This window comes from Mustela nigripes, chromosome 12, assembly GCF_022355385.1.
Source record: "Mustela nigripes isolate SB6536 chromosome 12, MUSNIG.SB6536, whole genome shotgun sequence".
NCBI classification, from domain to species: domain Eukaryota; kingdom Metazoa; phylum Chordata; class Mammalia; order Carnivora; family Mustelidae; genus Mustela; species Mustela nigripes.
In genome coordinates this window covers 44,554,719-44,579,667 of record NC_081568.1, presented here as the reverse complement: position 1 = coordinate 44,579,667, position 24,949 = coordinate 44,554,719, and the positions used below count along the sequence as shown (strand labels likewise).

The 24,949-nt window shown below is 43.2% G+C and overlaps 1 protein-coding gene across 3 annotated transcripts in view; it reads right to left on the bottom strand.

The window, feature by feature from the left end:
• The window catches only part of GRIA1 (glutamate ionotropic receptor AMPA type subunit 1), a 306,213-nt gene that overhangs the window by 125,291 nt on the left and 155,973 nt on the right, over positions 1 to 24,949 (bottom strand). For all 3 annotated transcript variants that reach the window (XM_059417205.1, XM_059417204.1, XM_059417206.1), the window contains 2 exons: positions 24,096 to 24,280; positions 19,003 to 19,056 (listed from right to left, as the gene is read on the bottom strand). In XM_059417205.1, the coding sequence (XP_059273188.1) occupies positions 19,003 to 19,056; positions 24,096 to 24,280 (239 nt within the window). The remainder of the gene's footprint in view (positions 1 to 19,002; positions 19,057 to 24,095; positions 24,281 to 24,949) is intronic.

Below are 24,949 nucleotides of genomic sequence, written 5' to 3'. Positions count from 1 at the left end.
TATTTTACTTTTTATGAAAAAGGATTTTATTTATTTGAGAGAGAGAGAGCATAAATGGGAGGGAGGTGCAGAGGGAGAGGAAGAAGCAGACTTCCTACTGAGCAGGGAACCTGATGCACGGCTTGATCCCAGGACCCTGAGATCGTGATCTGAGCTGAAGACAAATGCTTAACCGACTGAGCCACCCAGACACACTGATATTTCACTTTCTACACTAACTGCAAATCCCTATTATTTCAACCCTGTGGGAATTAATACACTCAGGGCAGCACTCAACCAATGATAGATGAAAAGATAATAGGTAAATACTCCAGAATCCTGTCCCTGGAGGCTGGGCGTGAGGGGACACAGCAGAGACAACCCTGAAGCTGGTTCCATACTGATGTCCAGAGTTCCTTTAAGGGATCGGGCTCCCACAGGGGTACGTATCATGATTGTGCACTTTACTGGATGCCATCCTGTTCCTTCCCAACTTCCTGGATTCCCTAATTGGCACCCAAAGAAACCACTTGTACTTGAATCCTTGTCTTAAGTTGTGCTTTTAGAAAAAAACAGTTAAGTCATCCCACCACCCAATCCAGCCAGTTCCTTCTCAGAGCCCTGTTTGAGTTTCTCCAGGGTGTTTATCCCTGTGTGAGACAATCTCTTTTACTCATTTGGTCCCTTGTCTTCCTCCTCCCATTGGAGTATTGGCTCTATGAGGACAGGGACATTTTCTGTTTTATTCATTGATGTGTCCTGGCATCTAGAGCAATGCCTGGTACAGATCAGATGCTCAATACATGTTTGCTGTGTGAATGAATAAAAACAAGAGACTTTCTTAAGCAAGAATGCTAATTAGGCAGGGGAAATATGATAAGCGGGCAGTAAATGCCAGTGGATGATATTAATTGATTAGAAAGAGAAGCTCAGGTTAACTCTTCCCATAGCCACAGTTTATAGATTTTCACAGGGGTCTACTGATTTGCACAGTGGTCTAGCAAGTTGTTGGTACAGATGGAATCAGAATATATACTTGAAGACATTATAACACCTAAGAGAAATCCCACGACTGGTTAAAAGCTAATGCACAGTTGAGAAATTTCTCATCATTTTTAGAGAACTTTAAAAAGAACATCTTGTCCCTAAACTAACTATTGAGAGAATCAAATGGGAATTCTCTCCTACAGTCATCTTCTGTCACTTGAAAATGTATAACCAGCTCTTGGGCATTTTGTACTAACTGCCCCCATCTTGAACATAATGGGGGCCACAGTAAATGGCAGAGTTTATTCGAATGTAAATGTCACTCACTTCCATCACCAGAATGTCTGACTATAAGGTTAATGGAGCCAAACCTTGGTTACGTGTACTCAAACTGATGGGATCCTCTAACAGAACTTCCTGTGCTCCCCTGGGTACGAATGAACAGACGATGATAAACTCCTATCTGTGATGTCAGGTAAAATAAACAGCATTAGGGAATAACTTGTGGACAGTGCATAGTCATCTCATAGTTGGCATTTTCCCTCCCAGATCTCATGCTGGAACGGTAATCTTTTTCTTTTTTAAAGATTTTATTTATTTATTTGACAGACGGAGATCACAAGTAGGCAGAGAGGTAGGCGGAGAGAGACGAGGAAGCGGGCTCCCTGCTGAGCAAGAGAACCTGGTGCGGGGCTTGATCCAGGGACCCTGGGATCATGACCTGAGCCAAAGGCAGAGGCTTAACCCACTGAGCCACCCAGGTGCCCCTGGAATGGTAATCTTGAATCTCTCCAATGTTCTTAATCACTAAGAAATGAGTCTTTTATAGGGACTAGGCTTGATTTTTCCACAATCCAAGACAACGGGAGTTTGCCAGTAAAAGTGCTCTTAACTAAGAACGGGAAATAAATGTGTTAACTATTTGCACACCAGTTAACTGCAAAGTTCAACTCACTCAATTCCATTCCCTGGAGCTTGCTCATTAAACAAGGTTTAAATCATTTTCCAATTTTCTTTGCCATTTTATTAAAAAGACCAACAACCTTGGATAACATTTGATATTTAGAACACTTTTTATCTGCTTTATCTGTAATATTAATTATATAATATGTGTAAGGCTGTATCATTGCTAATTGTATTTTATTAAGGTTTTAAACTATGAAGTTTAATCATCACCACTCTATTTGAATCATTTTGCCTATTTTATAACATGCCCCCAAATACTGAGCCCATTGCTCTGTATACTGTACTACTGAGCTAAAATGAAATCAATGCACAAGATGCTTCAAGTTCTTCAATATGAGAATTCAGGTCTCCTAAACCTGGGCTCCTTCTAACTGTCCCAGCAGAACTGTACCAGCTGCTGCTCTTCATAGAGTGACTCTATCTCTCATCTAAAATAGGGCTTTGGGGAACCTGGGTGGCTCAGTTGGTTAAGCATCTGCTGTTGGCTCAGGTCATGATTTCAGGGTCCTGGGATTGAGCCCTGAGTTGGGCTCCCTGCTCAGTGGGGAGTCTGCTTGCCCCTCTCCCTCTGCCCCTCCTCTCTGCTCATGTTCTCTCTAGCTCTCTCAAATAAATAATTAATTTAAAAAATCTTTAATTTATGTATTTCACATACACACACACACGCACACACACACAAATCACAAGTAGGTAGAGAGGCAGGCATAAAAGATTTAAAAAAATTTTTTAAAAATAAAAATACACTTTGTGACAAGTGAGCTCTTAGAGATATTATATCACTATGCTCCTGTGTCCTGTTTTGTCACCTCTGTGGCACTTCACACTGTCCCACATGTGTCTGAGGAATGTGTGACATGAGACGAATTCTCTGCTCACGATCTCATTCAAGCACTGATGACCTGAATGGTGTACTGCAGGCTCTGTGATGGAGATCGTTAACCTGAGGGACACATCAGAATATCTTAGAGAGCTTTTGCAAAAGAGTCATCCCTAAGGATGTATTTTTCTAAAGCTCTAATGCTGGCAAATCAAAAATTAAGGTTCAATGTATTAATTTATAAAGGTACTCATGAGGATAATTCCAAATGATAGGACAGGTAACAAACACTGAGAACTGGATGTGCAGAGAAGTATGAGATGACTGATCATCTTTCTAATGGTGAGTCACAGCTGGGATTAAAATTGATCAAGCAAGAAAAAGAGAACTATGCATATTATGTAGGAATGTGGAGGAAACCACCAGAATCACCAAACCCAGCAAAGATTTAAGATATTTATTTTTAAGAAGTGTAAGATTGAAGAGGACCAGCACTTGCATTTTATTTTATACCCTTCTGTAATATTTTTTTTTAGTATGTGAATAAAGTTTCTTCTTATACTATTAAAAAATTAAAATATCTCCTCAGATAATTACACCTTGATGGTTAAGAATCACCTGTCAGTCCCTGGAAAGGTGGGGAGGGAGTGGCAGTGGCAGAACAGGGAAGGTAAGTTGTTCCATGTATTGGAACTTTGCTACAGTATGTTAAGGGAGCCCGATTCCCTTGTTAGCTCCTGATCTGGAAATTAAGAACATGGTCGCTGTTCAATGCTCCACTGAAACAGAGCTTCAAAAGCATTTCTCATAAGAATAACAAAAACAGCAATAATGGCCCAAGTTCTACTTCATAGACATTATGTAACTTCATCTCAACAACCTTCTGAAAATGATGAGTTTACTGTCACTTAAAAATGAAAAATGAACTAGTCAACAGTCACCCCTAGATTTATTTTAAACATTTCCAAAGTTCTTATCCTGAGCCAGGCATTCTGTTAAATGCTTTATATAGATCATCTTATTTTATCCCCCAAACAGCCCTGAAAGGTGAACACGTAGAGTAGGCACCAGATGCTTATTTGCATAAATGAGTTGAGTGAGTATCCATCCCAATTTTATGTTGAAGAGCTGTGGTTCAGAGACTTTTGGAAACTCCCCCGAGATCACACAGCAAGTAAGAATTCAAACCATGGTCCAACCATAAAAATTTGTCTTCTGTGTCAGTATGTTGCATTGCCCTGCCGGTGGAGGAGCACAGGAGCTTAGCTTTAGGATGGTGTTGCCAGATTGCCCAGAGAGGGACAAAGAACTTCTGACGGTGTGGCTGCCACAGCTAACAGCACTGAATAAATGACTCACCTTGCTGAAGAGGGGCCTTTCAGGACAGCTTTCTGTCTTAAAGGAATATTTGTAGTTGAGCACCCTAGGTTTCTTTCCTTGACACCAATCTCTGAAGGTTGGCTAGATGCTTCCCAAGCCTCTAATTTCTCTAAAGTCCATTAGTGCCCACCTTACCCCACCTCTATCCTAGAGGGTCAGCAAATATTTTCTGTAAAGGGCCAGATTGTGAATATTTTTGGCCTTGTAGGCCATATGGTTTCTGCTGTAATTATTCAACTCTGCCATTATAGCATGAAAGCAGCCATAGACAATAGTAAATGAATGAGCGTGGCTGAGTCCCAACGAAATTTATTTATGGACGCTGAAATTTGAATTTCATGATTTTCACAAGTCATGAAATATCATTCTTCTCATTTTTTCCAATAATTTAAAAATGTAAAAAACCATTCTTAGCTCATGAGCCAAACAAAATGAGGTGATGGTTGGAACTGACCCACAGACCACAGTTTACTGATGCCTGATGCAAAGATGTTGGAGATCAGACCAAACCCCTCATTGTACAGATGGGAAGGTGAGTGTAGGGAGGACACTAGAGGCCTAAGACCCCATGGCTGGTGAGGGGATTAGCTGGGGGTGGGATCTGACTCCCTTACATGTCATTGTAGGAGCTGTGCAATGCTGACCAGCCATTGAAATAGAATGGGAATAAAAGTACTCAATTAAGGAGTTAACACAGTCATTCCTTCTAACGTCAATTATAATTTTCAGAGGCTTAGAATTAAAAGCCATTTCAAATAATTACGATATCCTAAAGAGATGTTTAACACTATAACTACATTGGATATGCTTTCATGTCGCTGTGAAGATTTACAAAATGCTTTCAGGATCATGAAGAGGCTCTGGGCTATCATTATGACTATTAATTACCACGTGTGGCTGGAAACAAAAGAACTGATTATGCGTGCTGCCTGGTTACTTAACCTCTCCTAAGCTCAGTTCTCTGGTCTTCAAAATGCAGATATAATAACCCCTGCAGCATAGAAGTGGTGTAAGATATAAAAGAATACATTTAAGCTCCTAGAACTGTCTGGCACATAGTAAGTGCTTAGTGAATGTTCGCTATTGTCACCATCATCCTCGTCATGGCCTCAAAAGAAGTTAGGTGTTGTTGGAACTGCTTCAAAACCAGGCAGCGGGCCAGGCAAGATACCCGAGAGAACACAAGGCAGGTGTACAGGAATGCTTCTGCTGGAGGATGAAAAGATTTATCTTCAAAGCCAGATTTCCTTTTTCTCGGGGATTCTTTCATGGGAGTCACATACAAGCTGTTCAGCCCTCATTTTCTCGCTTGCATGGACACCACACCCGTCAGAAGGAAGAGGGAGCATCCAGCATTGTTAAAGGAAAGGGACCAGGAAGGTTTATTAAACAAGCCCTGGGACACTGGAAAGAGTGCGGCCTCCATCTCATCCCTTTGGAATCTAGAAGAGGTAATGTTAGAATAAATCAAAGAACCTGTACTTTATATTCAGAAGGGTGCAAGTTGAACATGCCAGGTTTCCCCCACTTGTCAGATTCTTAGATGACAGCTCCAGAGAGAAGATCGTTACAGGGAAGTGCAATTCGGAAAGTCTTGTTACATTAGAAATGATGGAAAAAGTGGGGCTAATCAACCTGAAAAATACTGGAAACCGAGAGGGTAAGCGGAGGATGTGTTCAGATCCCGGAAGGGCTGTCTTGGGGAAGAGGGGGAAGATTTATTTGCTGAGGCTCCAGAAGGCAAGCTGGTATCTGTGAATGAGCAGAAGTCACAGCAGGCAAATTTTTGGCCAAAATGTAATGACAATTGCCACAGTGCCTAAGTGGTACCAAAGCCTGTACTTTCAGTAGGCGCAGTGCTAAGGGCTTTATTTGTATTATCTCATTTGACCTTCGTAACAGTCCTGGGAAGCAGGTACTTACTATTATCATTCCTATTCTGCAAATGAGAAAACTGAGGCTTAACTGAATGGAGTAGCTTCTGCCCGATATCGTATCTGCCAGATATCACACAGCTAATGATGGGCAGAGACCACAGTCATAACAAGTAACAAGACTCTTGGCTTATTTTCCAAGCACTGTGTATCCCACCTCCTGGCCGCTAGTCCTGTCAGTCTGACTCCTCCATCTCCTGTCCTGCAATGAAGCACCTGGAAGGACCCAAATCTCAACTGTAGGAAGGAATTAACAGGTCTCCAGGAGACCATGATGTTTGCCTTGGTGCCATCTTTAATGTGACCTGATGCATGGAATGCAAACCACAGGTCTTTGTCTCTACCTCTCTGAGGCCTATCTTGTCTCTCTCTCAGAGATTGTGGTTGTCCTTCCCACCTGCTGTAAGAGACTGTGGGCTCCCAGGAGGCAGGGACTCAGGCACCAGCATTTCCACAACATAGCACCTAGAGCACGGGAATGGCTCAGTTAACGCTGGGGAATAAGGAAAGAGAGAGAAAGTGTCTTTGCTCACGCTTTTCGTGATTCTCATATATGTTTCCATCCTGTCACCTCCCAGCTTTTATCCTCAGCACTAAAGAGGGCTTTTCATTGACTTTTCCCATCTAGTATATTCTGAATGAGTTCATAAATAAGAATTGTCAAAAAAACAGTTTTAGGGACGGCCATAGTTCTGTCCTGTCTTTGAACCATAGGAGCTATTTGCCCTTAGGCAGTGGTCTCAGTCTTTCTCAGCACTAGTTTATTGATCTGCAAAAGAAGGGCACTGGCTAAACCAATGATTATTCCAACTATGTTCCCAGGTCGCAAGCGTTTTAGAGGTTACCATGTTGGGATAGGGGGAAGGCACAAGAATGGGGTCTTAGATCCCTACCTTCCCTCTACCAAAGCAGCTCTGTTTTCTGTTTTACATGCTGGAGTTCTCCCCAAGATTCCATTTGAAAATAGACCTTTTAACTAAAAAGTTTGGAAACTTCTGAGCCAGTTGATTTCTCTCTTAAGGGCTCTTGGAGCTTTGATCTACAATTCTGTGATGATATAGGTGTGTGTGCATGAATATAGATATATGTGAAGTCAGGGAATATTCCTGAGCTGAGAACTCACTTGTGTCCTCACATCACCGTATCTCTGCATAAGGGTCTTCACATTTTCCCATTTTAGTCACTTTAACCAATCAAACTTTAAATGTGTTGTCACCGTACATAATCCCTGACAACATGTGGGCTTATCTGATTCCTGCAAAGTCAATAAAATATTGTAGCTGTCTTTAGAGCAGCTAAAACACTATCTGTATTGAAAAGCAAACACTAGTGTTAACTTAGTTAACACCAACTTAGTTAACACTAAGTTTCAAATGCAAAAGTGCATTTGAAACCAGGGAGGCAGGTACCTGTACGCTTGGATAATCCGCCAACACACAAACACACCTACTGCCCACACAGGTGTCCTTTGTTGACAAACCATTGTCACAGCCAGTCAGGGCCTCACAGACCAACTTCTCTCAGTCTGGGGGTTTAGGATAAAATGCTGACACTTGGTGGCAGAAGATCGAGGGCCCCAGACTGGGCTGTTGATGCATGGGCAAAGAAGCACATTGTCTGGCCTGGTATTGGTTAGTCGCTCAAAGTTTCCCTTTCTGTTAACTGTGTTGTAACTGGCTGCAGTCAGCGGTGACACCTGGCCAGGGCCAAAGAGCCAAAGGTCAATTCAAAATTCAGCCTTGTATATGTGGGGCCTGGAGTTGTTGTTTTTTTTTTTTTTAAATTTCTTTTCAGCATAACAGAATTCATTGTTTTTGCACCACCCCCAGTGCTCCATGCAATCCGTGCCCTCTCCAACACCCACCACCTGGCTCTCCCAACCTCCCACCTCCTGCCCCCTCAAAACCCTCAGATTGTTTTTCAGAGTCCATAGTCTCTCATGGTTCACCTCCCCCTCCAATTTCCCTCAACTCCCATTTCCTCTCCATCTCCCTATGTCCTCCATGTTATTTGTTATTCTCCACAAATAAGTGTAAACCATATGATAATTGACCCTCTTTGCTTGACTTATTTCACTCAGCATAATCTCTTCCAGTCTCATCCATGTTGATACCAAAGTTGGGTATTCATCCTTTCTGATAGAGGCATAATACTCCACAGTGTATATGGACCACATCTTCCTTATCCATTCGTCCGTTGAAGGGCATCTTGGTTCTTTCCACAGTTTGGCGACCATGGCCATTGCTGCTATAAACATTGGGGTACAGATGGGGCCTGGAGTTCTTGACTGACCTGAAACCACCCACATCTTCCTTTTACATTGATCCAAACCTTCCTGTTCAGAGATGATCAAGCAAAGGCTACAGAAAACCCACTTTTTGATGAAATGCCAGCTTAAGGCTTTATAGGGTCCCAATACAGTGGGTATCTATTGAATGCTTGATGAAAAATGAATGAAAGTCCAAACACAGGATAAATTTGAAATCTACTGGGAATGGGGAAAGGAATATTCTAGTGTACTCATTCATCTGTGAGTACTTCATATTGCGAGGCACATATTACACGAAGGGATGAAACAGAATCACAGGTGTGCTCCCTGCTTTCAAGTTACTTAGGGTTAGTGAGAAAGGCCAGTCATACCCAAGTACTAGTAGAGCAGCTAATGAAAACACCTGGCATTGGAGCTCAGGGAAGGCCCCCCCAGTGGAAGCAGTGAAGCCTGAGTGAGGATGTCTGGTCAGGTGAAAAGTATGGGGAATAACCCTCTGAGCAGAAAACGCGCTTGCTCTGATGTTCAGATTCAGAGGACAAAGGACAGTGACCCAGAGGAAGCACATGTTACACATCAGCCTGGATTCAAATCTCAGCTCTTCTACCTCTTAGCTGTGTGGCCACAGGCAAGCTTTAAACCTTTCTGGGCCTCAGTATCCTTCACAGCAAAATAAGGATTATTTATCTCCATCCTCTGACTGCGGCAAGGACTAACTATAGTAACATATGTTGGGTTCTTAAAATGATGCCTGGCACATAGCAAATACTCACCTAGAGCCCCGCAGCACATGGGGCTCCATGGTCCTTCCTCCCCTTATATTATCTGCTTTTCTGTTTTAAAAACAGGGACATGTAAGAAGTGAAGATGGAACACTTCTATTTGCACAGTACCCCGACCTCCCGCCTCAGTTGGTACTGAGGGTTCTGTCCTTTCTGTTTCTGAGCCGGCGGTAGCGAGGGGTTCCACGCTCTGAAGAGCATTTGCAGACACTGTCTTGCACATCTGGAATATCTGTTAGCTCAGCTTGGGAAGGACTATTCCAGATCAGCCAAGGTGTGCACGGTTTGCAAGAGCCAACCCTACAAACACTGAGTGCTCGAGATGAATGCAGCAGCGTCTCCCTTATGATGAAGAGCCAGTGTGGCTTAGGAATTTTGTGTTGATATTCCTGGGCTTTCAGAGAGAGGCAGGAAAACTAGAACCGTAAATTACAGATCTGCACAAGTCTTCGACAATTTATTCCTTTTAAAAACATTGTACCGAATCTCCAACAAATTGAGACTCTCAAAAAAATATATATATATATGTCTTTTTTTGCAAATGGTAATGAGTCAGTGGCAGAGTTGGGATGAGACCCCAGGTTTCTGCTGCACTTATTGTTCTAAAACTTGACATAAAATAGCTCATTTTATCTTTACCTTGTGAAGTGCGTATTCATGTCCCCACCTACAGATAAGGAAACTGAGGTACAGAGAGGCGAAGTGACTTGCTCAGAATCACAGCTAGTAAGTGGGTGACTGAAAATTCAATCCAGGCAGTTTCAGAAGGAAAGGAGTTTGTCAGTTTTGCCAGTGGCCCAGTGGAGAACAAACCTAATCTTCAGAATTAGATCTGAGTTCAAATTCTAGCTTTAACTCCCTGACCTTGGAAAAGCTCCTTCAACAACTTGAACCTCTTTCTCTCAACTCACAAAGTGGGCATATAATCTCACCTTTCTTGGAGGGGCACAGAAACTCTCAGAGGTCTCTAGATTATTCTAGACCGTGGGGTACGAGTGTGAAGAGAAACACACTAGGCCTTGCCCAATGGAATGCTGGGACCACCGAGCAAGGGAGGATCTTCTGGGATCTGGGATTTGGCTTTCGACCCACCTACTTCCTCTTTGCTTCCAGAGGCATCTGCAGTGTCAGCCCTGGTGATCATAAAGTAACCCATGTGTTCTCAGAGTTATAAGAGAATGACCGGAGGGCAGCTGAGGGAGGAAAGGGTGAATGGAAGGGACAAAGGGAAGCTGCAGGGGGTCACATCAGTGAAGAGAGACTCTGATGGGATTGGGGAGGCAGGAAGGAGCACCTCTGAGCCTCTTCCTTGGTCTCCATGTTTCTGCTCGATTCTTTCTCTTACACACACACAGACGCACACTGTGGAAACTGAGAGGCAGCAGTGGGGGGAATGAAGCATAAAGAACAAACAGTTGCTCCAAATCCCAGGCCCAGCTCTGCTGTTTAACTTCTCAGTGACCTCAAGCAGGTCGCGTCCCCTCTCTGGGCCTATGCGCCCATTTATAAAATGAGGCACTGGGTGAGAGGAGCTCCTAGGGACTCTTCAGCACTAGCTCTCTTGGCCTTTTCAAACCAGGGCAAAGGCATGCTCTCCACAGGACCACTGGCATGTGGATCCACTGTCTCCTTCCCAGACACCCTGCAGCCTCCAGAGGCCTCTCTAGCCCCTGACTGCCTTACTCCGTCAGCTCAGTTGCCGTTTAGGGAGGCTTGCATTCCTATCCCACACTGTGTGATTTTTTTCTCCAGCATTTTTTTTTTTTTTTAAATGGGTTCTAAGCCCAGTGTGGAGCCCAGCGTGGGGCTTGACCTCACGACACCAAGATCGAGACCTGAGCTGAGCTGAGTCAGACACTTAACCAACTGAGCCACACAGGCTCTCTCATTCTTTAGAACTTTAGTTCCGTGTTCCAGTCCAGCTGGAAGACAAGGCCTCGTTGCTCCCAGGACAGAAGTCAAGCTGTGTGATTCTTCTCATGTGAGAAGCTGCTCTAGGCTGGAGGACATGCTCGGTCCGCCCTAGAGGCACACGCTGTGAGAAGGTACTGAGGGCACAGAGGGGCGTCCACTGGAGTAGCAGCACGGAGGAGACAAGCAGCATAGGTATTTACAAGCACATGAAGGTTGCTTTGTGGAAGGGCAGCAGGCATGTTCCGCAAGCTTCTGAGAGAGCAGGTGGTACCACAAATGCAGAGATGGTAGCATGGGGCAGCCTGGGCCCTCCTCGAGCAAGACTAGAAACTTCAGACTCCTTTGAGAAGAGAAAGGGCCGCTCAAGGCAGTGAGTTCCCCATCACTGGGTATAATTCAATCAGGAACCAAATGGATGGGCTTCCGCTGGGAGGTGCAGAAGAGATTCTTGTTCTTTATTGGAAGTGGATTAAAAGCCCCCTTAGGCCCATCTTTCTCTACTCATGTGCATATTCATAACTCCGTTCACATTCTTACTAACTCTGCTGCTCTCAGCATTTTGCAGTTAAGGATTTTGCCTGTAAGTGCATGTGATGTGTGGGTACACATATTATTTACTTCCTGAGGGGTTATTTCCCTCATTCATCCATTTAGTGATTTTTTATTTTATTTTTTAAAGATTTCATTTATTTGACAGAAAGAGATCACAAGTAGGCAGAGAAGCAGGCAGAGAGAGAGGAGGAAGCAGGCTCCCTGCTGAGCACACAGCCCAACTCGGGGCTTGATCCCAAGACCCTGAGATCATGACCTGAGCCGAAGGCAGAAGCTTTTTTAAAAAATTAATTAATTAATTAATTATTTTTTTCATGAACATATAATGTATTTTTATCCCCAGGGGTACAGATCTGTGAATTGCCAGGTTTGCACATTTCACAGCACTCATCATAGCACATTCCCTCCCCAATGTCCATATCCCCACCACCCTCTCCCATCCCCCCTCCCCCCAGCAACCCTCAGTCTGTTTTTTGAGATTGAGTCTTTTATGGTTTGTCTCCCTCCCAATCCCATCTTCTTTCATTTTTTCTTTTCCTACCCCCCAACCCCCCCACATTGCATCTCCACTTCCTCATATCAGGGAGATCATAGGATAGTTGTCTTTCTCTGATTGACTTATTTCAAAGGCAGAAGTTTTAACCAACTGAGCCACCCAGGCGCCCCACATTTAGTGATTTTTTTTTTTTTTTAAGATTTTATTTATTTATTTGTCAGAGAGAGAGTGAATGAGAGCGAGCACAGGCGGAGTGGAAGGAAGAGTCAGAGGGAGAAGCAGGCTCCCTGCGGAGCAAGGAGCCCGATGTGGGACTCGATCCCAGGATGCTGGGATCATGACCTGAGCCGAAGGCAGCCGCTTAACCAACTGAGCCACCCAGGCGTCCCTAGTGATTTTTTTTAAAGACCACCTGGTACATGTAATTCCCTCTACCACGCCCTAGGAATTCATCAGTGAATAAGACAGACCGGTTTCTTCCTCTAGGAGCTTAAAGACAAACAGGGAGGAAGACATTATATAACGGTGAGGCAGTTGTGGATGGGATTTAGTTTGGGAGAGGGTCTCAAAGATAGTAGCGTGTCCCCAGATGTTAAATGTCTTTTCTTTTTCCACTAATGATAATGATGATGATGGTATGATGATTATTATGGTGGCAATTACTAATATTTATTGAGTGCTTATTTGGGCCAAATATTTATTATACACCCTTTATAACATACTGTCTTGCTTAATACCAATAAGGAGGTAGATAATATCACATTATTCCCTCTTTTACAGATGAGGCAATAAAAGTTCAGAGTGAGTAGGTAACTTGACTAATGTCACACAGCTAATAGATATAAAGCCAGAATATAAACCCAGGTCTGTTTGACCTTCAACTACCCTTTCCAACCGCAGTACCACCTGCCTAACCAAAGGCTATGGAAATCAGGCATGCCAGGTGTGGCCCGGAGACAGTGGGCAAGGGTGACCACTGTGGAGACATTTCTCAGCAGAGGAGAGAAGGAGACTGAAGAACAACTTCTTCTCAGGACTGACAGGGCAGAGGGCAGCAGCACAGAGCTGGGGGATTGTGTTTACTACTCTCTGGGCCAAACCTTCCAACTCTTAACTCTTTACGGGAGTTATTATACAGCCGCATGGTGGAAATGGCTAACTGTTCTGATCCCCAAATACCCTAGTGAGACCTGGAGTGACCTGATCTCAATGTCTCTCCCTCAGCTTCCTTATCCCTTGAAATTATAATGGAATTCCATCAGTGTATAACTAAAAAGGTATCCAATAGGAGTTGAGAGCCTAAGTTTAAGTTCCAGGCTTACTGCAGGCGAGGTTTAAACTCAAGCCTTCCTGGGGTGCCTGGGTGGCTCAGTGGGTTAAAGCCTCTGCCTTCAGCTCGGGTCGTGAGCCTAGGGTCCTGGGATCGAGCCCCATGTCGGGCTCTCTGCTCCATGGGGAGCCTGCTTCCTCCTCTCTCTCTGCCTGCCTCTCTGCCTACTTGTGATTTCTCTCTCTGTCAAATAAATAAAATCTTTAAAAAAAAAAAAGATATTAGATTTAAACTCAAGCCTTCCTGCCAAGAACCACCCCTCTCAGTCCCCCAAACCCTCACTCCTTCCTCCACTTCCCCACACTCAGCGGTCACAAGGCACATCCTAGGCATGAGGCCTTTGGAGTCCCATGGTCCTAGAGGGGAAGCCCAGCTCCGTCACTCTATCAACGTGGCAACTTTGGAAAATTCACTAATCTTTTTGAACCTGTTTCTTCATCTGAAAAGTGGGGATAATATTATCAAGGGCTGTGGTAGGGTTTAATAGATAGGCATTTAAGTATTTTAAGTATTCCTGGAATGTAGCAATGATTAAGTGAATTGTAGTTGTTACTGCCATTGTAATTATTGACACGTTATCCATGAGGGCTTTAAGGAATTCTTGGTCAGTGGCTCCCAGAGGTTTGGCATCAGGTTAGGCTGATAGCCCTATTTTTATGCCCACACTACTAGGTTTTTGTCAGATTCCTGAAAGCCCAACTATATTGACGAGGTGCTTGCCTTCCTCCTCTGCAGCTCAGATTATCGCTCTGAGCCTTGGTTCCCACATCTGTAAAATGGGGGTGATGAATTCTACCTTGCTGACTTCACTGGAGTATTGTGATTCTCAAAAGCCAGTGCTGTGATTCTTGAGAAAATGCACATAAACTATAACAGTTGTGAAAATGGGAGATTGCTGTTACTTTTACTGTTATTAATCCCCAAGGAGGTACCAAATGGTCCATACTGAAAAAGAATCAACACCTTCAGTGTTTCTCAAACTGGGGTCTGCTGGACCCTTTGTAAGTTCTCAGAGGTCTGCTAATTCTCTACAAGCATTTTAAAATGTGCTTTTTTGTTTCAGTAAAACTCTAATCATCAGTATTAATAATCTGGTCATTTGTTTCGGGATGTGATTACTCATTTTTATAATTCCAGTGACATGATTAGCTCAATGTTTCCCAAACTGACTGCAGATGCATTGTCCGGGGGTGGGGGGGAGACAATGTTTTGAGAAACATTTGTTTTGAGAAACACTCTGTTTTGAGAAACACTAGTTTGGTCTAAGATATGCTATTGATGTATCACAAAGATAAGAGCTATAATTCTGGAGGGCCCTGACTGGTAGATGTCTGCTTTGATCACAATGTCAGAGTCAGGAATGAACACGGATTTGGGGTTTGGAGGAGGATGGCTAGCTAGATTGGATAGCCTGGCCCTCTGGTGGGTTCCAGGGCCTAGGTGCTTCTTTAAGAAATAATGGTATTTGGGGGCGCCTGGCTGGCTCAGTGGGTTAAGCCTCTGCCTTCGGCTCAGGTCATGATCTCAGAGTCCTAGGATGGAGCCCTGCATGGGGCTCTCTGCTCGGCAGGGAGCCCGCTTCCCTCTCTCTCTGCCTGACTCTCTGCCTACTTGTGATGTCTCTCTCTCTCTCTCTCAAATAAATAAACAAAATCTTAAAAAAAAAAAAAAAAAGAAAGAAAGAATGGTATGGGGTGCCTGGGTGGCTCAGTTAGTGGAGCATCCGGCTCTTGATTTTTGCTGGGGTCATGGTCTTGGGGTTGTGAGATCGAGCCCTGCACTGGGCTCTGTGCTGGGCATGGAACCCGCTTGGGATTCTCTCTCTCCTTCTGACTGTCTTCCCCCCATCTCCCACCACCACTCATGCTCTCTCTCTCTCTTTAAAAATAAAAAAAGAAAGAATGGTAGAGTTCTCCAATTTCTGCAAGGTTCAAGTACATTGTATGGACTTACCAGTACTCTAGAAATATAAATATACATCTATCCTATTGTATATAAGATAGGGATAAATGAACAAGCATATATATGTACGTGTGTGTGTATATACATGTACCCCCAGAATACGTGATGTACAGATGAGTAGATTCAGTCTATGTGGTAAGAATTCCCCCACCTATGCAGACCAGTGTTTAACCTTCAAAACAGGGTGACATCCAGCAACATCTTTGATTTTCCCCATGACAGTATAATCATGCAGATCACTGTCATTCCCAGTTGACAGATAAGGAAACTGAGGCCTGGGGAGTTGCCCAGGATCACAGAGCTAGCTAAGGTGGTGTCTGGACAAAAAGAGTGGGTGGGGGGCAGGGAAGGTTCATGGTTGTTTTTACTCCCTGTCCCTAAAGCTCTCCTCTCGGACCCACAGTCTCCTTCCCTCCTCTCTTTCAGCAGTCCCCCGAAGCTGGCTATCTGAATTCTCCAAAGTGAGCGTTTAGAAAAATGCTGTTGGCTACTTTGGAGCTCGTGCACTCCATTTCTCTTGTGCAGAGAGAACTGTGAAATAAAAGTGTAGCTCCCTCCTTTTGTTAAACCTTTCAAAAGCTTCCTTGGTTTCTAACTCTGTAATTATACCCTAATCACAAACACTCTGAAGGAGGGGGTCAGTTCCATGCAGCAGCAGGCTAATTATGTGGCAGAATTTCTAAAAATTATCATCTTATAAATTGCGTTATTTCTCTGAAGGGGGAAGAAAAACACACACCACATACTCGCCTATGTTTCGAACTGAATTAATTAGTAATTTGAAGCCTAATTATCAACTAATCTATTGGAACATGCAAGTCTTTTGTATTTGGATGGTATATGCAATTTGCATCCTATTAGCTGGCAGTTGTAAGGATTTGAGAGCTCATTAGGTCAGAAGAAGAAGAATGCAGATCAGAAGGATACAGAAGCCCAAGGGGCTGACTCGGTGATGCAGTGACCAAAGGGTCACTTGGCAACAGATGGAGGCTGGCAATTTAATTATCTGGGGTCTTTTGGTGGCTCCAAGGCCACTGATATATAATTTCTATCTTACCCTAGAGAGGTGATTATGCATGCCCTCACTGTTGTTCTGTGTATTCTCCAGCAGCAGGGTGCTCACACAGTCTGTACGGAGAGGCGTGCTGGAGCCCTGCATATGGCGTTGGATGCTGCCTGCTCACCTTGGTGCTAGGCCTAGCTCCATCCCTGACTTGCTGCATGCCCAGGCCACATCACCTTGCTGGTTTTATTTTTCTACAAGCAAAGGAGACTTAGATGATATTGATTTCTGAAGTCCCTTCCAGCACTAGGGAGCTGGGACTTGAGAGATGTTGAACCTGCTTTATTACAAAGTCAAAAATCTGTCTGTGCAATTTTTTTTTTTTTTTTTTTTTTTTTTTTAGGGTGAGGCTCTTTTTCCCTAAAAGTCTCTGGAGAGCTACCCACCATTTAAAAGGCAAATACCTTTGAGAAATGTAACAGATTTAGCTATTAACATCTGGGTCTAAATTAACCTATTTCAATGAGCCCTTCTCATTTCTGGTCCTGAGCCTGAAATATTGGGACAGTCAAGGCAATGAAGTTTTGAAGGAAAATGTTTAGGTAGGGACTTGTTTAAGAATGGAGATGGGGGGGGGGGGGCACCTGGGTGGCTCAGTGGGTTAAAGCCTCTGCCTTCGGCTCAGGTCATGATCCCAGGGTCCTGGGATCGAGCCCCGCGTCGGGCTCTCTGCTCGGCAGGGAGCCTGCTTCCTCCTCTCTCTCTCTCTGCCTGCCTCTCTGCCTACTTGTGATCTGTCTGTAAAATAAATAAATAAAATCTTTAAAAAAAAAAAAGAATGGAGATGGGGTCAGAAAGAGCAATAGGAATTAAGGATTAGACAGGATGTTTGGTCCCTTGTTTCGATCTTACATTTTGACCTTTACATACAGCCAGACCTAGTAGACTATTGTTTTACTAATGACCTTTGTTCCAAAAATAAGTAGAAAATAGCAATTTTTAATTCCATTAATTATTAATGTTACTCGTAAAAATAATCAACACCAAATAACATGCCTAAAACTAACATGATACACTTTGTTATAAATAAAAATTTAAAAATTACATTTTCCTGCAAACAAAATTATAAAGACAAGCCAGGATAACAAGCACACTTTGTAGAAAAAGCTACCAGATGGGGAAAACCGCTAACTGCCCAAACTGTCACACTGGCAGAATGTGTTATTGATTAAAATATTTTAATCAATATAAAAACTTACTGATTTGTTGGGAGATATAACCACTTTGGAAAGTAATTTTGCATTTCTTCAAGATGTTAAACACAGAGTGAGCCTATAACCCAGCAATTCCATTCCTAGGTTTGTACTCAAGAGAAAGGTATGTACCTAAATGTTCAGAGCAGCTTATTTATAATAGGTAAAAAGCGAAAAGCACCCAAATGTTCATCAACCAATGAATGGATAAACAAAATGCAGTATAGCCATAGAAGAGAATATTATTTGGCAATGAAAAAGGAGTAAAGTACCATGCATGCTACAGTATGGAGGAACTCTGAAAACATGATGCTAAGTGAAAGAAGCCAGTCACAAAGGCGTACAGATTGCATGATTCTGCCTACACGCAGTGTCCAGAATAGGCAAATACTCACAAAGTAGATCGCTAGTTGCCTAGGGCTGGGGATAGGAGTTTAGAGAGCAATGGGGAATGAGTGCTGCTGGGTATGGGGTTTCTTTTTTGGGATGACAAAAAAATTCTAAAGTTAGATTGTGGGGACGGTTTCATAATTCTGTGACTATATTAAAAAGCAATGGATTGGACACTTTATGTGGATGAACAGTATGGTATGTGAATTACATCACCATGAGGAACTTTAAAAAATGTAAACAGTGGGACTAACGGCAAGATAAAATTACATTTAGCTTTGGATAAAATTCTGGAAGAATCAAACTTCATGATAAAAAAGGTAGATGGTCAAAACATGACCCAGGAAAAATAGAATTGCCAGGAATTATGGCCACAAAAGAAGACTCCTAATGGCACATGTTATTAGGTGAAATTTAATATGAATAAAAATTATTTGATGACTCAAATCTTCACAACATTGAAAATGATTGTGTCCAATAAAAAGAGCTAGAATACATTAAAATGAAAACAAAATTTTTTAAGAAGATAGGGTTAATTTATACCACATAGAAAGTGAGTAAAAACTAAATCAACATAATATTGTTCATGTTGTATAATTGCTTTCTGGTTAAAGAGCTGTCAATACCAGTATCATTGTGATTCCAGTGTTTGTACTTAGAAACAGTAAAACAGCGACTGGTGTCAAAATAGAGGGGTGGAAACACCTTGTATCTCTTCAAAGATGGGCAGTTTTGTCCTTACTATCAAGGGGCAGAGCTGATTCAACCTACCCTTGTGATGACCCCCTCTTCTAAGGAAGATGAGAGGGTTACCACAGTTGCCATGGTCTGACAAATGGGGATGTGGAGGGGAGCAGGCAAGCTTAGTATTGCAGCTCTGAGTTGCCCCTCCCACCCAGGCAGTTCCCATTAGCTGGGGGCCGCAAAAGCAAGGTAGGGCCTGTATGTGCAGCGGTGCATAGGCTGAACAGCCATGCATGGTACTCACCAGATTTGCAAGGATGTAGTGGTAGCCGATGCCGTTCTTCTCCAGCTTTATGATCTACAAAACACAATGGGAAGGGATTCATCAATCAGATTTGCAATTAAAGCTACAATGGCAATGATAGTAGCAACCAACAGCGAGTGCTTACAGTGTATCCTGTTCTATCCTAAGTATTCCAAGTACAGTATTGGTGGCATTATGGATACCCTCATTTTATGATGATGAGGAGAGATTAAATGGCATGGAGAGATTAAATAAGCTCCCTAAGGTTACCCAGCTATTAAGTGGCAGATGCAGGATTTGAAATTAGTTTTGTCTGATACTACATGTAGAGGAGTGTTACCATAACCCCCCCTGCCCCCCGCCCAATTCAGATGAAATGCTTATTTCACTTCTTCATCCATAAAGCCTTTCCCAGGATGGAGATTCTTTCCTTGTGTGAATCTGAAGCTGTGTTGAATTCACTGCCACTGTCATGACATTACCTGCTGCTTGGATGGATGGATGGATGGATGGATGGATGTGAGTAGATGGTCAGATGGGTAGGTTCTTGACCTTCAACTCCTTGAATAAACCATATTCAGATCCAGTTCCTTCTTTCCCTGAATATTGTGACCTCTTCCCTAAACTAGTTGGATACCCAGGAATTAACTGACCACTCAACCTGGAAGTTGGAAGGGCATGTCAGGATCAGATGGTCCAGTCTTCCACTGTACAGATGGGAAGTTAAGGCCTAGAGAGGGGAAATGATTTGCCCAGATCTTGCAGCAGTGCCAAGACAGGAACCTGACTGTTGTGAGTCTTTGTATGTAAGCCAATTATGATTAATCAGTAAGAGCCAGGGTCCCCCAAAACTACTCCATCCTCATTGTGCAGACTTTTGTAATCAATGTGGGCAGGAAAAATATTTGTGGGATGAATTATCCAGGGGTTTGCTCAGGCAGCCAGACACGCCACCCAAGGAACAGCTAAGAGCATAGCCCTATCTCAGCCTGCAAGTTAACTTGATCTATTTCTTCATTTTTTAATCATGAAATTGGGGTTAGTACATTCTGCTCACTGCCTCTCCTGCACTCTTACAAGAAGGCATAAAACATATGAGAAGCACTTGGGCTTCTTGTCTAACTGAATAAATTTTCAAGGTTATTAAAACCCACATTTAGACATCTACTTAATTGGATGTATGTGCATACAGCTCACATATTTTTTTAATGTAGGGAATAATTAAATGCAAGCACACACAATGCATGTTCTGAAGCAGTGGTTAGATTGTGAAATTCCAGGCCACGGAGCTCAAATACTATTGGGATGATAGTTTTATTAATAATTCTTCATTACTTTTCCATCTTCTTGTCAAATGGTTTGCTGCCCTTTCAATAATAAGACACCTTTACCAAAAACCTATCCAGCTTCTAATAAACACAAAATAGCAGCAAATAAGAGATCTTTCAAAACCTGCCACATTTAGGCAATGGATAAGAATAGTCTCTGCAAGATAAAATTACAGATTGAAACGTAAGAAACAGATGACGATTGGTGACTTTGGGTTGATAAAAATTAGCAGCTGCATATGGTTCAACATAATGCCAACCTTTCCACCCATTCTTTTCACCAACCCATGGCCCTCTCTTCCCTCCTTTCACAAACATCAATTAAGTGCTTATTCTGTACCAAGCACTAAGCTCCGGAGAGAGTGGGAACGGAGGCATAAATGGTCCTTGCCTCCCTGGGGTCCACTTTACTGCAGTGAGACCCACACTAGATGGAGAGGTGAATGCCCCTGGGTTACAAATTGAAAGGGTGTTATAAAGGCACTGTACAAGTTCACCTGGAGCCCTGTAGCTTTGCTCAGCCTATTACTTCAAAGCTCATTTCCACTGGACTGCCTTAATTCATAATCTTTGCGTCTGGAATGTCCTTTCCCATTCTCTCTGATTATTCATAACCTTTATGGCTGAGCTCAAATCCCAGCTACTCTGTAAAACCTTCTCTGATTCGTTAATGCAGCCAGCAGATACTTACTGAACAAGGATGATATGCTGAGCACTGTGCTGTGTGCTGGGGACAGCCTGTGGCCCTGTGAGGCAGGGTCCTTGTGCCCTCCCTAAACTGAACTGATGTTTTAGTAGGGAGACAGATGGCAAATATATAAACAGATAAATGAGCCAGATTTCAGCAAGTGGGAATCACTGTGAAGGCATTAAAGCAGGGTGATAGCCTAATCCTGGTCTCTCTCATCTCTAACTCATTCTGAACTTAATGACTGTACTATATAATTTTCTGTCTAATATATTGACAAAGCATTATATTCTAATAACCCTATTCCTTGCTCACAAACCTTTACTGACTCCACTGTCTATGGAATAAACCCCAAACTCTTTAGAGCAGTTTCCAAGAATAGCCTCAATCATGTGACTCACTGTCTCCCCATGGACACGTAGCATCTAACACCTGCCTTGCTAGGTCAGTCTATGAACCCCAGCCCTCACATGCCCTCTGGGCTGCCCTACATGCCCTTCTTTCCAGCTTAATGGCTCTTATCCATCCAATGACTACCTGTACATATTCAGACCTATCTCATATTTGGTATCTTTCCTAGAGCCTTCATTGATTCTCTATTCTTTCCAGGCACTCAGAAAATATTTATTGAAATATTTATTGAATACCTACAAGGTACCCAGCACTGTTCAACACACTGTGGATACCACAAAGAAGAACATAAACCAAAAATCCTTGTCCTCATAATGCCAGTGTTCTGACTGGGGGACTGGAGACAGAGATAGGCAATTCCATACCTGGAATTGAGAATCACTGTCTTCCTCCTTAGGTCAGGCAGGACGTTTGTATTAGACTGAAAAGATCCCAATTCAAGTGTTCAGTTGTTTAAAATGATGTCAAGATGTCAGACTCTAAACCACTAGATGTAAATTCGAGACCCATCACTGTTACCAACTAGTTGTCTGAATTGAAGGCAAATCAGCCAATGGGACCATCAGTTATCCCACCTGTAAATTGTGAATGCAGGTGGTAAATCAAGTGATCTGTAAGATCCATTCAGCTCTTTGGCCTTGCTTTTCAGAACAGAAGAATCCAGCAATTAAAAGAGTTAATACACTACCATCTAAAATGCCCATACAAACAAGTCACTTACTTACAAAACGTAAGTTTGTCTTTTGGCAGAGAAGGTGGCTAGAGACAGGAGAGACTGAAAAGTTACATTTTGGGGAAGGTTGGGCTCCGCAGCCAGAGTAAGATGACTTTGACTTCCTGCTTTTCTTACATGCTAGCTGTGAATTCCCAGGCAAGTATAGTCCCTTAATTCTTCATTTATAAATTAGGGGAAGTGATAGAAGTGGTTTTTTAGAGTAGACGTGAAGATGAGGTAGCGTGATGCATGGGAAGGACTCGGCATGGTGTCTGGTACATGGCAGGTGCTCAGAAAATGGTAGCACTGGCCACCGTCTTTATTACAAAACAACAAATGACAAATCATCAGTCTGTTAAGAATATCTAATTATCATTCAGTACTTTTTCCAACTGCTATCTCATCCAGTCTTTTTCTCAGCTCGTAGAACAGGAGCCATCAGTTCTATTTTATAGATGAGGACACATGCCCAAAGAGGAAGTGACTCAAGAAGGTAGTACTAGGTGGTGCTAGAAAAAGCAGAACTGGGCAAAGTGTTGATCACTTTCCATGGGGCAGGTTCTGTTCAAAGTGCTTTACATGAATAGATTCTTCTAACTCTCATAGGAGCCCTCTGAAGAAAGCTGTATTATTACTATGGCCATTTCACAGATCAGGAATCTGAGACATAGAAAGATGAAAAACCTGGCCAAGGTTATGGAGGTAGTAAAGACTAGAGCTGGGGTTTAACTTGCAGCTACTCTGGCTGCAGGGTCTCTATGTTTAATCATTACCTGATACTGCCTTGTTTAACTTGCATTCAAATCCCTTGAGTCCAGCCCAGAGAATGCCCATCTCATGGAAACAATTTTTGCTGGTTTCTCACTCTTTCTTTTTTTTTAAGACTTTATTTATTTATTAGACACAGAGAGAGAGAGATCACAAGTAGGCAGAGAAGCAGGCAGAGAGAAAGGGGGAAGGAGGCTCCCTGCTGAGTGGAGAGCCCGATGCGGGGCTTGATCCCAGGACCCTGAGATCATGACCTGAGCCAAAGGCAGAGGCTTAACCCACTGAGCTACCCAGGCACCCCTGGATTCTCTTTCCAAGAGGGGAGACTAGATCCATACTTAGTGGAGTAGAAAACATACGTAATGCCTTAAACAATTCTCGATTTTCAGAATCTCCCCTGTTCTGTTGCTGGCGAGATTCTGTTAATGGCGAGATTCCTGATGGGGATCCCAGGGTCTTGAAAGGCCATCAACAAGCTTTGTCACGTTGTCAAGTACCTAAAACTACCATCTGTAATTATACAGCCCTGTTAGAGAATGATCGCCAAATCTACTTTCTTGCTAGTTCACCTGGATACACAAGTGTAAGCTTGTCAAAAAGACAAGAGATAAAGAAAGGCCTGCTGCTTGTGTAGTGGGTACATACTCTCATTCTGAGAATGGGAAGAACCATGGCTTAGAGTCCTGGCTAAAACTATTGGGGTCACAGTGCCCTTTCACAGAATGTACAATCGGTGGATTTCTCAGACACATGAGTGGTGCCTGCTGCATCCCTGCACTCAAACCAGGGCAGTGGGCCGGATGGATGAGATGGCGACTGCCAGACCATGAGTGACAGAACCCAGAGCTGAACCTAGGAATCTGACTCTAGCAGTCTGTGTTCCCCATGTGACAGTGCTTCACAGACTCTAAAATGCAGTGCAATCTGCTTTTTCACCATAGAGGGAAACCCTGGAGGTTAGTTTTTGGTCAGCTGATCTGAGAACCATGGGAAGCTCTAGGTCCAGTCTCCCATTGTTTGTGCTATTTTATAAAAATTCAGAACTAAAATGTATAAATTACAGAAGGTGGGGAAGAAGTCACCTTCCGATATCATCAAGTGCTCTCTGTGTGGGCAAAAGGTTGTCCAGCTTGCTCTTGAACCACTCCCCTCACCCAGTCTGAGCCTTTGCTGCACGCACTACCTGGCCCAAGATGGCGTTGAGGCGTTCTGATTCACAGTCCACCACCACAAGCCTCTCCTTTTTCTTTTCCAGGTCCTGAAAGAGCATCCGGTATCCCTCCTCTGTGGTGGTCAAAATGTTGACCGCTGTCACCTGCCAGTTCTTCTCGGCAGCTGTGTCCAGGACTTTCTGCAGGACGGACAGACCTGGAAATCGGTAAGTTGAAGAAGTGGCCGTCAGGATCCACAGGTACCACCCGCCTCCACTCGGCACCCACTTCCCTGATCACACCACACTGGCTCCTCCACCAACCTCAGCTCAGCTTTTTCCCACCGTGTAAGTCAGAGCTCACTCACTGAAGGCAGGCAGTGAGTCTCTTCTGTCCTTCTGTTTCTAGAACTTTGCAGACAGTAGTGTTAGTGATTAAAAATATAATCAAAGGCTCAAATCCTGATGCTACAATATATTGGTTAAATGACCTTGTACAGACTACTTAACTTCTTCAAACTTCAGTTTCTTTAATGGTAAAATGGTGGTGTTATTAATGCCTACGTTGTCGTGTCGTGAGGATTAAATAAGAATGTCTGATACATGGCAAGGGTTTTATAAATATTATGGGGCATTTGGTAGCTACTTATTAAATGTGCCAAACTGACACCTAAGTAGACACCTAGTAACTGTCAAATTCATGAATGTTCAGGACCGGATACTTTGCCTTGTACATAGGAGGTATTCAATCACTGTGGATTGAATTAAATGATTCTCTTCTGATTCATAGTTAAATGATAGAGGACCCCATTACTCAATGCAGCTTTGTTTCATCTTTGAGACATAAATGGTGTCTCGGTTTCCTCCTGCTGCAGTAACAAATCACC